This window comes from Rosa rugosa, chromosome 3, assembly GCF_958449725.1.
Source record: "Rosa rugosa chromosome 3, drRosRugo1.1, whole genome shotgun sequence".
In the NCBI taxonomy this organism is placed as follows: domain Eukaryota; kingdom Viridiplantae; phylum Streptophyta; class Magnoliopsida; order Rosales; family Rosaceae; genus Rosa; species Rosa rugosa.
In genome coordinates, this window is record NC_084822.1 from 54,258,533 (window position 1) to 54,276,027 (window position 17,495).

The 17,495-nt window shown below is 37.6% G+C and overlaps 1 protein-coding gene across 1 annotated transcript; it reads left to right on the forward strand.

Moving 5' to 3' along the window:
• The first annotated feature begins 261 nt into the window (after positions 1-261).
• On the forward strand, positions 262-17,383 carry LOC133737513 (uncharacterized). Its single transcript, XM_062165048.1, has 23 exons — positions 262-587; positions 974-1,756; positions 1,857-2,245; positions 2,483-3,137; positions 4,130-4,216; positions 5,031-5,077; positions 5,951-6,060; positions 6,191-6,291; positions 7,186-7,278; positions 7,740-7,823; positions 7,905-7,988; positions 8,367-8,435; positions 8,919-8,978; positions 9,100-9,171; positions 9,428-9,535; positions 9,637-9,713; positions 10,158-10,241; positions 10,775-10,886; positions 11,006-11,095; positions 11,401-11,466; positions 11,574-11,669; positions 11,777-11,984; positions 16,843-17,383. The coding sequence occupies exons 1-22, from the start codon at positions 477-479 to the stop codon at positions 11,906-11,908; spliced, it is 3,510 nt and encodes a 1,169-aa protein (XP_062021032.1). The 5' UTR covers positions 262-476; the 3' UTR covers positions 11,909-11,984; positions 16,843-17,383.
• The last annotated feature ends 112 nt before the right edge of the window (positions 17,384-17,495 follow it).

A 17,495-nucleotide genomic window follows, 5' to 3' on the forward strand; every position in this document is an offset into this window, starting at 1 on the left:
TATTCATAGACATGAACCAATTAGTTATTATATATCGTGAAAGTTACAACAAAATTGAGTTTGTTACAAATAAATCTTCAACAACTTGAAAAAAAAGTTAAAAACTTTTCAAATATACAAAGTAAGATTGTGAGTATAACCAGGTTTGAACTAAATTGTCCGAGTTGATACCATAATTTTTTCTATTTTTTATATAAGTTATCTTTATTTATTTCCTCTACCCATATCTAGTAAGAAAAATGAGGAAGAAACTTCTACTGAAACCTGTAATGAGAAAAAATCTGATGCATCTTGAATGGGCCCATTCCCAGGGGATCCAGTTTCGAGGCGCGTACCCGGTCCATAATTCTGTACCCGAATCAATACCCTAAACCCTGTCTAACCCCTCGTCCCTCACCCCTTCCTTATCTCTCTGCTTCTCCGCTCTATCTACCACCAACACTCTCAAGCTCCCAAATGAAACTGTCAATACAGCCATGATTCATTTCCACAGGACCTTCTCATTGACAGCTCCTTCTTCCTCTTCATTCATGTTCTCATACCCTTCAACTTCTTCAGCTCTCAGACTCCGCCTCTCCATGGCCAAGGTTCCCAAGTTTCCTTCTTTACTCATATTCTGTTGTTTTCTTATCATTTTCATTCATTTCCGTGAGACCCAGTTCTTCAAAATCTGTAATTTGGTTATGTGGTGTTTGTCAATGTGATAGTTTTACTCTAAAGTCCTCTACTTTGAAATTTAATATCATTGTTTTTGCTGCTGTGACATTCAAGAATGTGTCTTTTCTGTTTAGTTCACTGATGACAGATTATCATGGGTTGATTTTCATTCACTTTACTTAATTATCTGGTTGTTTTGTATTGTAGCCAATGCAACATGTCATTCAGAAAGTTTTGTGTTTTGTGTATATGTAATTGTAGATTATGAACTATGCTGATTGGTGTTGTTGTCATGTGTGTGGCATTGGTGTTACAGCTGCAGTGTAGGGCGTTTGAGCATTATCGGGGCACTTGCTTGCCGTCTTCTCCAGTTTTGACATTGAATAATTACCCAAACTATTCCCAGCTTAGGTTTAGAAAATCCAGAGTTTCTTGCATGATCACGTCCTACAGTGCGAAAGTTGGGCCGACTTTTGCTCCTTTGAGAAGAAGTGGTGATGGATTTCAACGTGCTTTTAGCATTGATTCACACTTAAGACCGCGTGCCCTTAATGCTTTGGGGACTGCTAATGTTATGAGTCGTGGGTTTTTTGGAAATGGCTGTAGATCGAGTTTATTGGATTCTAGAGTTGGAGATTTTTCCAAGAGGTTTTTGTCTCAAGTTCCGGACGTGACAAGTAAAGTAGAGAATGTGGGCTCCCATGATGGCAGGAGGCCTGGAAATAGAAAATGGTTCAAAATAATGATTAGCAATCGCAAGAAATTGAAAAAGGCATTGGCTACTCAAAGTGAAACTGAAGCTACTGTTTCGAGCATCTCCAAAGATGCTGATGTAAAAGTTTCAAATGAAAAGCAGGTTGGAAGTGAGAAGGAGGATGAGAAGCTTGGATCATCAACTTCAGATTCGCCTATAAGCAAAACTAAAGAGGTCTCTAAACCAAAAGCAAAAAAGAGGTCGAAAAGCAAGAAAATTAAAGAACAAGATTCTGCTGCTAATGCTATAGCAGAAGCTGCTTCGACACAAAGTTCTGAAAGTACTTCTCAAACAAAGAAATCTGGCAGGAACAAAAAAGGAGCAAAGTCTGCACAGGATTCAGAGGTTAGTGTCCTTTAGTTTATGATCAGTGTTAGCATGAAGTCTTATTTTATGCAATAATTTAACTGACACTGTAGTCTTTTATCTGAACGCCACTATGAAGAATCCAGTAGACCTTGCTGATAGTTCAACAACAAAACCCCAGAGAAACAAGAAAGGTGAGAAGGAAAAATCTATAAATTCAGCTGCCAAGTCACCACAGAAACTTATACCACAAGAAATGGGTAAATTGAAACCTCCTGGAAAAATGACAACGAAGCAGCTGTACCCCGCAACTGGGAAAACTGTTGTGGTAGTGGAATCTGTTACAAAGGCGAAGGTTATTCAGGGTTATCTTGGTGATATGTTTGAAGTGCTGCCTAGCTATGGTCATGTGAGGGACTTGGCAGCTAGGTCAGGATCTGTGCGGCCCGATGATGATTTTAGTATGGTGTGGGAAGTTCCATCTGCTGCCTGGACTCATCTTAAGAGCATAAAGGTCGCCCTAAGTGGGTATGTATCTGAAATTATATTCAAGCATATCCAATTAACCTGACTCAACAGTGATTATGAGAGTATTAGGGTTGCCAAGTAGTTATCATATGGTTTAGAAGATTTGCTGTGGTTCTAATTTTTAACTCAGTATCTTACATTATAATGATCAAGAGAAGTATCTTACATAAATATTGTTATTTTCATTTTTAGGGTCAGCTAATTTTAATTTTCTTTTCTTTTTACCTTCTTTCTCAGTGCAGAAAATCTTATCCTTGCATCAGATCCTGATCGTGAAGGAGAGGCTATTGCTTGGCATATTATTGAGATGCTGCAACAACAGGATGCTTTACGTAAAGATATTTATGTAGCAAGGGTTGTCTTTCATGAAATCACTGAGGCCTCCATCAAAAGTGCTCTGCAGGCTCCAAGAGAAATTGATCAAAATTTGGTCCATGCTTACCTTGCACGGCGTGCTCTTGATTATTTGATCGGATTTAACATTTCACCGTTGCTATGGAGGAAACTACCAAGTTGCCAGTCTGCCGGGCGAGTCCAATCTGCTGCACTAGCTCTTGTATGCGACAGGGAAATGGAAATCGACAGATTTAAACCACAAGAATATTGGACTATTGATATTGAATTGAACAAAAAAGAACCAGATTCATCAGTGAATGCCATATCCTTGCCAGCGCACTTGACCCATTTTGATTCCAAAAAGTTGGACCAATTTTCTATCAGTTCTCATACAGAGGCAAAAGATATTGAGCAGCAAATTAATTCAGAAGCTTTTAAAGTTATCAGCTCTAAGAGAAACAAAATGCGGAAGAACCCTCCTATGCCTTATATAACATCAACACTTCAGCAGGATGCCGCAAACAAATTACATTTCAGTGCAACATATACAATGAAGGTTCGCGTCTGGGCTATTTATCTCCTAATTTCTATATAAGCTAAAGAATAACTTACCCCATATATTTTATTTGCTCTGTTTGATTCAAAAAGTATATGCTCTTGGTTTTGTTTCTTCTGCTGGTATTGTTATTTTGGTCATGCATTAATTTTTCAAGGCCAGATTGTTATATCACGGTTCAGCTGATTTTCAATTCATATTGATATTTTATCAGGATAGAGAGGCATACCTATATATTTACATAGTTAGACATAGATATAAAGTTGCCATTTCAGGGTATATGCTAGAATTGGAATGAGGACATTCACTTCAGAGCATTGTTATTCATGTTGTACATTGTTTTTGTCATGCTGATGTTATCTTTGTATAAAGTCATAAACATGTATGGTGGTATACTTGCCATAACCAGCTTTTTAGGCAGTAGTGCCATTTTCATCATTTTGTACCACCGATGATTTGGTTTTGACATATCAATTGACGCCCAGTCCCTTCTGTGGAAAGAACACTGCCTAAAACAAAACCAAGCTAGTGGTGTATCACTGGTCTGATTTTTATTTTTTTTATTTTTTAAACAAAGGTGAAAAGAGCATGTATGGCCCTGAAATGGTGCAATTTACAAGAAAGTATTATGATTTATTTTCAACATTTCTGTTCTGTTACCCCTGTCATACGTTTATAACCTTGTGCTTTCATGCTCTGAATTCGTACTTGTAAATGGTTTGTCCTTTTTCCTTTAAAACATGTATAATTGTAGTTGTATATATGGCTTGTGGAGGTTACATTCCATATATGCTTGCACAGAAAGTATTAATTGATTTTCAACATTCCTCTTCCGATGTAGCCACTGCTCTCTCATAAGTTATAACCTTGAGATTTTATGCTTTCAATTGCTAGCAGTAGATTTTTTGTTCTTTTATCTTGAAAAACCGTATGTATAATCATACACACACACACACATTTATCTGGCTGATGGAGGTTGCATTATGATACAGCTTGCACAGAAGCTTTATGAGGGGGTTCAATTATCTGATGGCAAGTCAACGGGTTTGATCACATACACCAGAACAGATGGACTACACGTAGGTATCACTTTGGCTGCATGAATATTCTCCATACAGTGTGGGTTACTTCATATAGTTTCTTACTGTCTGTCAGTGTCAGAGGTTTTTTTTTTGTTTTGAATTTTATAACTATATCTGAGTTGGAATTGCCAGAAAAAAATAATAATCTGAATTGCTAAATTTTCTTTAGATTCTCATTATTGTTTCCCAAGTAACTATTTCATTTGATCAAATTATTTTTCATTTTTCTTATGTCCTTGCCCCCTTCAAGAGAAGTACTCTATGCAGACGCTTCTTTTCAACGTAAATTAGGATTTCCTGGTTGTGTGCTGCATTAAAATAATTTATTTCATTGGTCTTTCAGTCTTACTAAAAGCGAAATCCTATAGGTACTTTCAACTTATGTCTAATCAGGTTTTATGTGGTCTTTTAAAATGTCTAATGTCAAAGGACAATTTTGAAATAGGATTTTACTTGAAATTTTACTCTTCAATGACCATTTTCAGAAATTAATTGAAATACTTATGAATCATATATCTTAGGTTGCATTTTCAATTCTTCAATTGTACAAACGACATAGTGTAAAGGATGAGCATCATGAAGTGAGTGAGCTTTTGAAGCAAATAAGTCTTCATCTGTTGTGTTGGTTTGATAATGTAATTGGACTATATGTGGTGTGATAAGCTCATACTTTTGTGGGTGATTGGCTGTCTTCGTTCTGAATATGTTTACAATGTGTCAAAGCTCCATGTTGATGGAGCTAAAATATACAGGGAAATACGAAGTTGAGATGCATTTGTTTGTTTTCTAATTCATCGTGTTTGATCTACAGATTTCGGATGAAGCAGTAGAAGATGTTCGCTCCTTGGTCATCGAAAGGTGCTAAAGATAATTTTCACTTCTCCATTTCTCCATGACTTTTATTTTTAATTTAAATTTAGTTGAGATGCTCAATATGCTTCTTATTTGTGCAGTCAAGTTTTTTTATTTAATGCAATGGGGATCGCTGTGTTTATAGTTATTTTTTTAACTTGTGTCATTATAAATTTACAAATAGAAAGTTAATTTTCTCAGTGAACAAGCTGCCGATAATTTCAAATATTTCCAGTCCACAACTATTCTTATGCATATTATTCTTCTGCTTGCCTCTCAGAAAATCTAGGTCTTTTTGCTTTGTGTGGTATTAATTCTTCTACACTTGTGCTAGTGAAATTAAATTGATAAACTTAAATCTCTGTTCTGTGCAAGATTTTGATGTTGTCTTTTTTTTTTGGTTTTTAATATCATTTTTGTTTTTGTTTTTCAAATGGATATAAAAAAAAGCCTTTACCATTTTCTTTGTCTTGCCTTCACTGCTAGTATATGAGATTAATAAGCCTAAAGCCAACTGCCAAACAAATACTGAAATTAAATTGATAAACTTAAATCTCTGTTCTGTGCAAGATTTTGATGTTGTCTTTTTTTTTTTGGTTTTTAATATCATTTTTGTTTTTGTTTTTCAAATGGATATAAAAAAAAGCCTTTACCATTTTCTTTGTCTTGCCTTCACTGCTAGTATATGAGATTAATAAGCCTAAAGCCAACTGCCAAACAAATACTATATTAGCTCTATGGCTATGCAAAAGACTTGATTGTGTGGACACTTTCTTAGCGGCACTAAATTAATGTTTTACTTCAATTCTCTGTTCAATTGCATTGAGACCTGTATTTTTTTTGCTCCTATGCTTTACAAATAGTATTTGTTTGATGCAGGTATGGACAGAACTTTGCATCAGCTACTCCACGCAAGTTTTTTAAGAAGGTGAAGAATGCTCAGGAGGCCCATGAAGCAATCAGACCTACTGATGTTCAAAGATTTCCATGTAAGCAACAAATTCCAAGGCTTCATACCATTTTGACATTTTTTCTTCTAAAATGAGGCCGATGTTCACTTTTTCTCTTGATAGACTCTTTCCAGTGAATTAACTATAACATTTTCCTTTTGGTGTTTAGCGTTGCTCAGAGGGATACTTGATGAAGATTCATTGAAGTTGTACACTCTTATTTGGTGTCGGACAGTTGCATGCCAAATGGAGCTTGCTACAATTGAGCAGGTGAGAAGATACATTAAAAAAATTCTTGTCATTTAATTGATAGGAACTGGTTTCCCGTACTGTTTCCGTATCTTGGTAAACAAACACACATTAAAACAGGTAGCACTTCTCTTTATTTTCATTGAAAATTATCATTCTCCTATGAAAGATGTACAAACAAAACTATCTAGGTCGATAGTAATTAAATTTGTAGAGTATTATATAAATGTGTGTGTGTGTGTGTATAATTACATATATTCTTTTTACTTTGTTATACAGAGTCGTTCCACATTCCTTAAAAGTTAAAACATGTCTTTACATTTTTTAATATTTTTTTTAGAAATACAGTGTGGCCATGATGCATCTGAACTTAAATTGTCAGCCTGAAGAGAGGAGAACGACTGGTGTTCAGCCTTATGGGTTGAAAGGAAACCTGACTCTGACACAATAAATGGATATAGTAGTAGATCTGTTCCGCCCAAAATGGGAATGGGCTAGGGTTATGAACTTATAATCTATAATCTGATGATCGAGTCGATTCCATGATTATAAGTTCTAGGACAATTATTGGTAGCATCAGAATCAGGATTCCAAGAGATACCATACTGTACTGGGTATGGCTTTTTCGATTACTCCTGATCTGTCAAATAGAGTAGAGTACTTTTGCTGAGAGTAGTACATGGGAAGGAAATTTATGTTATTAAGTCCAAAAGCTAAAATACTGGTCCTTTCATTTGTTGTGAATCTCACAGGTTTATAGTGATAGAAGCAACAATTTGTCAAACAGAAAATGCATTAACATTTTAACTTTTCTTCTTATCCTGATTCTCATGTTCTAGTCATATCTGTATTTTAAATCCTTCATCTCTTGACTAGTGTATTTGTTTATAATATTTTCTGAATTAATTTGACCAGATACAACTTGATATTGGAAATGCTGGTGAGTCCATTGTTTTCCGATCTGCATGCTCAAGGGTTCAGTTCCTTGGATATCAGGCAGTTTTTCAGGTACTATATTGCATCTTAGGACTGCTGCATACCTCGTATAACGTGTCTATGTAGTTGGCAGGTGTAAAAATCATACAACCTTGTATTTTCATAAAACATGTAACTGAAGCAGATAGGAATAAACTGGCTTGTTTGTCCTGAGTGGTATGAGTTCCATTTTGTTTGTTTTGCTGATAGGTTCATTGTCATGCTGTTTCAACTTTTGCTACATGTACAAGTTTATATGCTGTTTACCTTCATTTATTATATGTGTTAGTCTTGGGAATTAAATTGGAAACTGTACAAAGCCCCATCATTCCAAGTTTTTATCCCTCTTTTGAAAGCAGTTCTTTTGTCAGGATTTGGGGAGTACATTGCTTCTTATTCATATAAGTTACATTTCATCTGAATTATCCTATAGGTTAAATTGGCATGCAGTTGCATGTTTTTGATGAGATTGTCGAACTTTTCTAATTTGTTAGGACGTGGAAGCTGGAGCCGTCAAATATAAAGAAAATGAAGGGATCAACCGGGATGAAGCTTTTGCACTTCTTGATTCACTGAAGGTAAGTGCAAAGGGTTGGTTGTGAAATTTGCATTGATGTGCAAAGGATTGGTTCAAGTGTTTCCTTTTATTGGTCATGCAGGTTGGCAGTCCAGTGCATCTTGGTGAAGTGGAACTCAAGCAACACCATACCCAACCTCCTCCACGCTACTCTGAGGCATCATTGGTAAAATTTACTTGTACTGGCAATTTGAAAATAGTGCTATAAATGACCAGCTTAAAATTACCATCTGCAGCGATGCTCACAATTCAATTTACTAAAACAGACTAGAGGTTGAATAGTTTCGTATTCTTACTGTGAGTTAAATGTGTTCAATCAAACTTCATATAGTTCATGGACAGCTCAGCCTGAGGGTTATTGTCAACTTGTATATTAAGAAATGTTGCAGCTGCAGGACGACTTCAGAACTTGTCTTACCTATTAATACATATGCGCATTACGCACATGTAGATGTTTTAGTGCTCATACTGATTTACAACACCTTTTCTTTTTGTTTGTTCAACCTTGCTTTTCTGACTCTTGCAATACTGTTGTGTACTATAGGTTAAGAAATTAGAGGAGCTTGGGATTGGAAGACCTTCAACATATGCAAGCACTATAAAGGTTTTACAGGCAAGTGACCGTTGGTCAGTTTTTTGTTTAATTATATTTATGTTGTTATTTATGTTTAGATTGCACATTTACCATTATTAAAGAAACTTGAGTCCACCGTTGTATGTTCAGGCAGCAACTGGACTCTAGAAGTTCATTAATGGTTGTGTTGGACAAAAGTGTCTTCTCAAACCATGAAATGTATGAAGCTAGAACTAATAGGCGAGGCTTACTGTGTTCATGAGCCATAAAACAATAGTTCTTAGCTTGGCTCAGTTGGGATATTATGAAATTAAATCTTCTGGATCTCTCTATTTAAGTCTATCACAAATCCATTGAACCCTTTTATGGTGGTTTCAACATGGATGATAGTGAATGATCTCTTTGGTTAGTGTGTCTGTTGTCTAGAAATCAGAATATCTGAAATTTATTTGGTCATGCTTTGTTTATCTTCATTTTCAACTTAAACAATATCTTGAATTTTTTTTTTTTTGGTGGCACCAGGACAGAAACTATCTGACAGTGAAAAGCCGTGTTTTACATCCAGAGTTTCGTGGTCGTATGGTACGCCTTGGCATCCCTCCAAATTGATCAAACTTGGGGGATAAAAAAGGATCTTTTCGTGCTCCCTATTTGCTTCCTCGTGGCCTCTCTTAATCCATTTAATTCTTTTGGTTACTTTTAGGTGTCAGCATTTCTCTGCCACCATTTTTCTGAGGTCACAGATTATAGCTTCACAGCTGATATGGAGACCGAGGTAATCTGTAATTTTCATATATATATATATATATATATATATTTTTTTTTTGCATTAGCCTAAAGTTTTTCTTTGATTTGCTGTAATAGACTTGTAGCCACATGATTTTTATACCTGTTAGCTTCCTTCATCAAGAAATATTTGCCTTTACTAGCTATTTAAAGTTCTTGATTTGTTCTAAAATTAGGGAGTTCTGAAATCTGGATTGTTTTCATGGTGGTGATTGACTTCTTCATGTTTCTCACATGAACTTCAGCTTGATAATGTCTCTGCTGGCTTAACTGAATGGAAAGGCCTCCTAAGAGATTACTGGACTCGATTCAGTGGTTATTGTGAGCGTACCAGTAATGTGACTATCCATCAGGTAAGTTTCAGTCTTTGTTGAAACTTAGTAGATGTGGTATCCATTATTAATAGTAAGTCCCTTTGGGTAAAGTGTCCTTAGTTATAAGCCATGTATAACAGGTGGAGAAAATGATGGAAAAAAAATTTGGAGACTTCTTGTTTGCTACCCTCCCTGACCAAAGCAGGACATGTCCAAGGTATGCATATCTTGTTGTTTGTATACCATAAGGAGACCAAGTATGCTTTATTTGTCTGATTTCTATAAGCAGACTGTGTTCTTAAGGTAGAATGATTGAGAACTTATAATTTCTTATCTATTGCATTGCATAATGCATATGAAAAGGGCCTGCAATGTAATAATGGACCTGGGCAATAAGCATCGCCAATCAACTGACAGGTGGTATAGCAATGAGTAATCAAACATGTCTTGCATGTAAAATATATTGTCGCCTAATAGTACTGTCTCAAATGGTTTAATTGGATTTTTCTTAATATGGCCAATTATAAGCCGGTTTTTTTTTGTGAATCATATTTGATTCTAGAATGCTTGCTTTGACAGTATATCAAATGTTTTGATCAGAGGAAAGTGTTTTCTTGAGCACAGTTTCTAAGGACTTTTATAATCTTGATATGTGTTCCAGCTGTAATGAAGGAACTTTGATCTTCAAAGTGAGTCGATTCGGTGCAGGCTATTTCATAGGTTGTGATACACACCCAAAGTGCAAGTAAGTATTGAAAACTATGAGTTTATATCATACATGTGTCTAAATGTGATGATTTGAATGTATAGCATTACAATTAAGGCTGAATGAGTGAATGCAAAGACTAAATATGGTAACAAGAGTGGACAAAGGAAATATCAGTATGACTGGACATAAATGCTTGGATAATGTTTGTCCATTGCCCATTGGCCATTGCTGCCTGCCTATATGGCAAACTCGGTAAGACAATTCACCAATGGAATGGGCTCAAATACACTGTATAATGGTCTCTCAGTAGACCATAAAATTGGGATTGTCACTTTGGCCTTACAACAGTAAGCAAACATACCAAAACCCTTTGTATTTTCATGTCTCTTACAGAAAAAAAGGAAGAAAGAAGATTCAGTTATAAGACATTGCTCCTAACACTGAAATTGAAAATAGCCAAATTTATAATCATAACTTCAATTTTGTCAATGTGAATTTGTCTTGGTTTTCGTCAAAGAAAAATCAATATCACTCAACTTATCCATGAGGTCGTTGGCTGATGCTAATAGGTACATTGCTAAGACATTGTATGGTAATGAAGAAGAAGACGACAATACTCCGAAGAACAACAGGGTGGAGGAACCAAAATTGTTAGGTTTATCTCCCGGTTCCAATGAAAAGGTGTTGCTTTGAATTCTGGTCTTTCTGTAGTTGATTTATGGTCTGGGGATCCTTTATCATTCTTGAATTTGTTATTTGCAACTTGTGCTTACATCAAAGAAAAATACGCCTTCTTTCAGGTTCTTTTGAAGACTGGTCCTTATGGATCGTATGTACAACTTGGTGAAGACAGGAAGGGATACTCACCTAAAAGAGCCTCTATAGCACATGTATGTAGAAGTTGTTCAGTACATACGTATTGGAACTTTTTCTTCTGGTTCTTACTCTTTTTATTGTACTTTTTTTTTTAAAAATCAATGGGGATCCTTATAAAATCTATTCTTCTTTTATGTCTGGAGAGAATTTTCTTATCAAGATTTGAGGGCCTATCCCAGAAAAAAGCTTAGCTTTAAATCACCAATGCCTTTTACTTGTTATTGCTATTTTTCTGTGTTTGTGGGTTCACTCTAGCGTACTGCAAAGGCACCCTGATTGTATTAATGTAATCTTCATATTTACATGGAACTATTTTCAGATCAAGGATGTGAACTCAGTAACCGTTGAAGTTGCTCTGGAGTTGATGCGATATCCTGTGACATTGGTTTGTTCTTCATTCTTACTCTACTGAGTTCCATTTCCTGTTCAGCATCCTTTTGTTTTCTTATGGTTTATTATTAATTATCTTTTTTTTTTTTTTTTTCATTTTAGGGGAACCATCCGAAGGATGGGCTTCCAGTGATTTTAAAGATTGCAAGGTCCGGATATATAGTTAAACATCGACGCACAATGGCTTCTCTAACGAAGGTATTTGTTTTTATAAATTCAGAATCTGTTGTCAAAGTATCTTTGATCAAATGTTTCGTCAACTTTTCCCAAATTTATGAGTTGGGCAATCTTAAATACTCATGCAGAATCAGGAACCTAATAAATTAACCCTGGAGGACGCATTGGAACTTTTGTCTGGGAAAAATACACGGAAAATTGGTCGACCCAAGGGAAAATCAAAGGTTGAAGAAAAAGGAGAAGCTATAGAAGCCATGTAGCCTACTTGGTCACATGAAAGTCTGGCTTTTTCTATGATGGTGACTTAACCCTTCACAAACCAACTAATGACTTGAGGTTTTTTTTTTTTTTGGATGAATCTCAAAATATACCTTTGTGAGGCAGACTCTCAGCTCTTTTTTTTTTTTTTTTTTTTTTTTTTTTTTTTTTTATTTTTAAAGAAGGGGTTTGGAACCCAGCCTAACTGGGAGGCTCAGCCCCACGCCCGGATTAAATTATTGAAAAAGAGAAAAATTACAAAAGGGAAAGGGGGACTAGACCAAAACCTTTCCCATAAAAAGAAAACAAAAGAGAAAAATCCAACCAAATCAACGATAATGGAGGACTCCTAAGGCATCATTACGAAGCTTAGAAAAAATCTCCATTGGAGGCGTAGGGAGCCAGCAAAGAGAAGGAAAAGTCAATCCCAAAATCGCCAAGCAATCTGCCACTGAAATGCCTTCCCTATGAATATGAAGATCTAAAAGTAGAGACAAGAAATTAGCTGCACTGTCCTGGTCTTCATGTAGATGCTGATGAAGCTAACTATGCGCACAAATTCCTGGGGTTCCTGGGAAGGAAGCCTCTGAATATGAATATGACAGGCCAACATAATCATCTCAGCAACCTGTGAAGCGATAATTTGGGAGTCCCAAAAAATCAGCCTGCAAGTACCTGTGAAGCTCTGCAGGAGGGCTAGGATACCAAGTAAATGAGTGCTTTGAAACACCTAAGTTTGCCATCTTATCAGCAGCTGCATTCCCTTCCCTAAAAATATGAGTGCTCCGAAATTGCATTTGTTGAATGTTCTTCAGGCAGTTTTGCCATCTAACTCTCAAGTCCCATGGAGGAGAGAAAGAAATGGAGGAAAGAGATGCTAAAACACTAGTAGAATCGCTTTCCAACCACAGAGTAGTCCAACCTCTGGTGAAAGCAACTTCAATAGACACAATAACCGCACAAAGTTCAGCATAGAAGGATGAATTGCGACCAAGAGGTTGACAAAAACTCCCTAAATAAACCCCAGAGGCATCACGAAAGACTCCCCCACAAGCTGCAGGACCAGGATTACCTTTCGCCAGACCATCAGTGTTAACTTTGACCCAAGGAAAGAGGGGGGGATGCCATATGACACGTTGAATCTTGGGCGCATTACGGGGCTTGGGGCACACCCCAAGGGAGGATAATAGGCGGGAATCAAGGACGCCCTTAAAGTGACCAGGAACAAGGGAACCAAATTGCCGAAGCCATGCCATAATTGAACAACACAGTGTAGAAAAGATAGGAGATCGATCATCAAACCTGAGTCTATTTCGCGCCTTCCAAATTTCCATGAAAGTAAGCAAGCCAGCTGCCAACCACAAATTATAAAGCTGAGGGGAGAAAACCTTGTGACAAAAGCCAACCCAAAAATCCAACAGAGAGCTATAAGCAGGAAGTGAGGTTCCAAACTGAGTTGCCAGCCATCCCCAAAGATGTTGGGAAAAAGGACAATGTAAAAATAGGTGCAACGCTGACTCTGCCGAACTGTTGCATAATTGGCAGATGGACACAACCGGAATCCCACCTCTTTTCAACCGATCATCAGTGGGCAAGCGATCAAGGAGAATCCTCCAAGCCAAGAAAGAATAGCGCGGAGGAATGAAGGAATGCCAAATAGTAGAAGCCCAGTCTCTCAAAATAAAGTGACGTCTAAGCAAGTTATAAGAGTTAGTGAAAGATAACTCTCCAGAGGCTGTAGACTCCCAAATTAGCATATCAGGTTCTGTGTCTAAAGGGAGACAAATATCAGAAATTTTTCTGTACAAGTCTGGAAAGGTATCTAGGAAAAAAGAGGGGAACTGCCAAGACTGATCTGAGATGAAATCTGCCACTCGTAAATCACTGAATCCTGACCAGTCGAAAAAACCCAAAATTTTCAAAATTGGATCCTGAAGCCATTTATCTTTCCAAAAGGACACTGAACGACCATCTCCAATAATCCAACGACAATTGTGGGTGATATGAAGAGCAATAGAACGGAAGCCTGGCCAGATTGATGATTTGCGATAACTCACTTTGGAACTAGATACAATAGGGTAACGAGTTCGCATATAATCACCCCATTGATTCAAAGAAGTGAAAGAGTTCCATGCAAACCTTAGAACAGCCGCAGAATTAAGAGTTGCCAGGTCACGAATACCAACCCCGCCCTCTTTTTTCGGAGCACAAACTTGAGTCCAAGCAACAGTGACAATTTTCCGAGTCTCAATATTTCCGGACCATATAAAATTACGCGCCCAAGTAGATAACTTCTTCACAAGGTAAGCAGGCCATTGATACACTGAAAAACTATGAAGAAGCATACTCTGAAAAACAGATTGCACAAGTTGAGTACGCCCAGCCATAGAGAGAAGCCTCCCCTGCCAACCCATTAACCTTGACTTAGCTCTATCGGCAATAACTTGGAGATGACAGCTGCGGGGTTTTCCACAAAATATAGGAACTCCTAGATAAATAAAAGGTAGACGACCTGCATGAAAACCCAAAATACGTTGAACTGTACCTTTCCTATGACGAGACCTAACTCCAAGATAGAAAGTACTTTTCTCCGCATTAATGAATTGCCCTGAAGCTGCACTATAACGGTCAAAAAACCCACGCAGACGTTTAAGAGAGTTTTTGTCCCCACGGCAAAACACCATGAGGTCATCTGCATATAACACATGAGACGGTGCAGTGCAATTTCTGGGAAAAGAAATTGGCTTCAATTGACGGGTTTGGAGAAGTAGGTGAAGACCCCGGCTGAGAGCCTCCTCTGCAAGGCAGAATAAGAGTGGAGAAAGAGGATCTCCTTGTCTAACACCACGAGCACACTTAAAAAAACCTTGAGGAGAGCCATTGATTAAAAGAGATAATCTAGCTGAGTAAAGAATAGAGCTGACCCAACTAGTGAAAGTAGGAGAGAACCCAAAATTGCTTAAAACTCGGAGCAGAAAATCCCAATTCAGAGTGTCAAATGCCTTTGCTATATCCACTTTGATTCCCACATTTCCACCATAAGCCTTTCGGTCCAATAAGTTAAAACATTCCGAAACCATACCAATACAGTGATTGATACGTCTACCAGGTAAGAAGGCAGATTGCTGAGGAGAAATTATGCGTGCAGCAATAGACCCCAAGCGAGAAGCCAAAATCTTCGGAATGATCTTGAAGAGAAAATTGGCTAAGGCAATTGGGCGAAACTGAGTAATAAGTTGAGCATTTGGGACTTTTGGAATGAGAACTAAAAAATTGCAATTCATGTTGGGGAGGATCCAGTTTTGAAGAAAAAATTGACGAACACATGCCACCACATCAGTACCAACAATATCCCAACAAGCATGATAAAAAGACCCTGAAAAACCATCAGGCCCTGGAGCACTAGAACCATCCATAGAAAAAACTGCGTTTCTAATTTCCTCAGATGTAGGAATTGCAGATAGCACCACATTTTCATCGTCTGTCACCAAAGATGGGATAACAGAACAAACCTCATCCACGTTTGTAGAAGGGGAGGAAATATCATAGAGATTCTGATAAAAAGCCACAGTATGTGCTGCAATGTCTGAAGGGTCAGTAAGTAACCGCTCCCCCACACGGATAGAAGACATTTGACCCTTTGCTGCACGAACCTTGGCATAAGTATGGAAAAAAGATGTACTTCGATCCCCATCAGTAAGCCACTTAACTCGAGCTCTATCTTTCCAAAAGGTTTCTTGCAACCTGAGAGCATTTAAGACTGAAGACTTTGCAGCAATCTCATCCTCAAACTTTTGATCAGTCATGCCACGGGTCGCGATATCATGTTGTATGGTGACTAGATTTTCGCGAGCAGCAGCAACGTTTTGATGGACATTACCAAAGACCGCTTTGTTCCAATCACGCAGACACTGTTTCAGAGCCTTTAGTTTCTGCAAAGCAACAAACATTGGGCAGCCACAAAGTTGAAAGGAACTCCAGCAATTAGACACTACTGCATGAAAATTTGGATGCTGCAACCACATAGACTGAAACCTGAAAGGCTTAGGACCACTTGGGGAGAGTTTTGAAGCAGAGAAAATCAGTGGAGAATGATCAGAAACAACACGGGGAAGAGCAACACAGCTAGTAAAAGGCCAAGCTTCAAACCAAGTGGTATCACAGAGACATCTGTCCAGACGAAGCTCAACATGGCCACGGGTGCTCCAACCATTTGACCAAGTAAAGAACAAACCTGAAGTATCCAAATGAACAAAATCACAAGTATCTGACATACTTTGAAAATCTGCACAAGAGAGGCGAGAAGGAGATGGGCCTCCCGATTTCTCGTGGGCTCCTAACACAGCGTTGAAGTCACCAATTACCATCCATGGGATAGACGTTTGAGGACGAAGAGCATAAAGATGTTGCCATAAATCCCTGCGTTTGATATAAGAGGTAGAAGCATATACAAAAGAAAGTTGACTGGGCTCATTATCAAGAGGAACCTGAATTGTAACCTGCTGCTCGGAGTTGGAAATAATCGTCGGATTAGGAATATGAAAACTCTTCAACAACCAAAGATTTGGAAGAGCCGCACCACAATCATTAGTTGCAACAAGATCCAAATTCAAAGAAGACCAAAAAACTGCTGAAATTGAGGTGAACTTTACCTTTGGCTCAGCAATGCAAACAAGATCTGGTTTGTGAATACGGCAAATATTGGAAAGCTCGGATTGAGAGTCATTGTTTCCTATTCCCCTAATATTCCAGTAAAGAACCTTCATTGATTGTACTTTTTATTCTTTGTTCTGTCCCTCTTTGGATAAGGGTTTTCACGAGCAAGAGCTAGAGTAGCTTGTCGTCTTTGTTTCTTCTGTTGAGACTTAGAGAGAACCGGTGTGAAACCATTCTCTGTATCTCCGTTATCCCCATGACCAGTAATTAATGACTTGAGGTTGATATGAACATTCATTGGTGGCAAATTATCCCCCTACTGACCAAAGTAAGTTTTTCTACTCGAAAAGGGGATGCTGAAGTTCTTTTGACAACAGAGGTGCGAATACTGCAGCAAATAGCTACATATGTAGAAATGGAGATTGGACGGAGCAAGTCTATAAGATGACTTTGCTCTGTGAACAGCAACAGTATAATTTGATAGCTTGGGATTGAGGAGGTAAAGAAATCATTTTATGCGGACAAATTCACCTGTAAATGTCTTTGTTACATATCACTGCGAGGGATTCAGTTTAAAGTAGCTCCTAATTGGTAGCCAGTTTCATTTTGGACCACCATTTTCCGAGTTTGAGGTTTATAGGCTGGTTAGTCATTGGTTTGATTAAATGGCTAGCCAGAAACTTGATTCATTCTCCACCAGTTAATTCTTTGGGAAGTCTGTAAGTTCAATTTTTACTGTGAGCTATCACATTTGATCAATTTATTTGTAGCCAAACAAATAAAAACAAGAACTTGTGATTTATGTTATGTTGTATTTCTTATATTCCTTTTCAAGGTTAGAAAAATGAATACAAATGTTGATTAGACACCACTTGTGGTCATCATACTTAATGCTGATGTTCCAACATACAACTTTTTGCATGAAAAATTCAT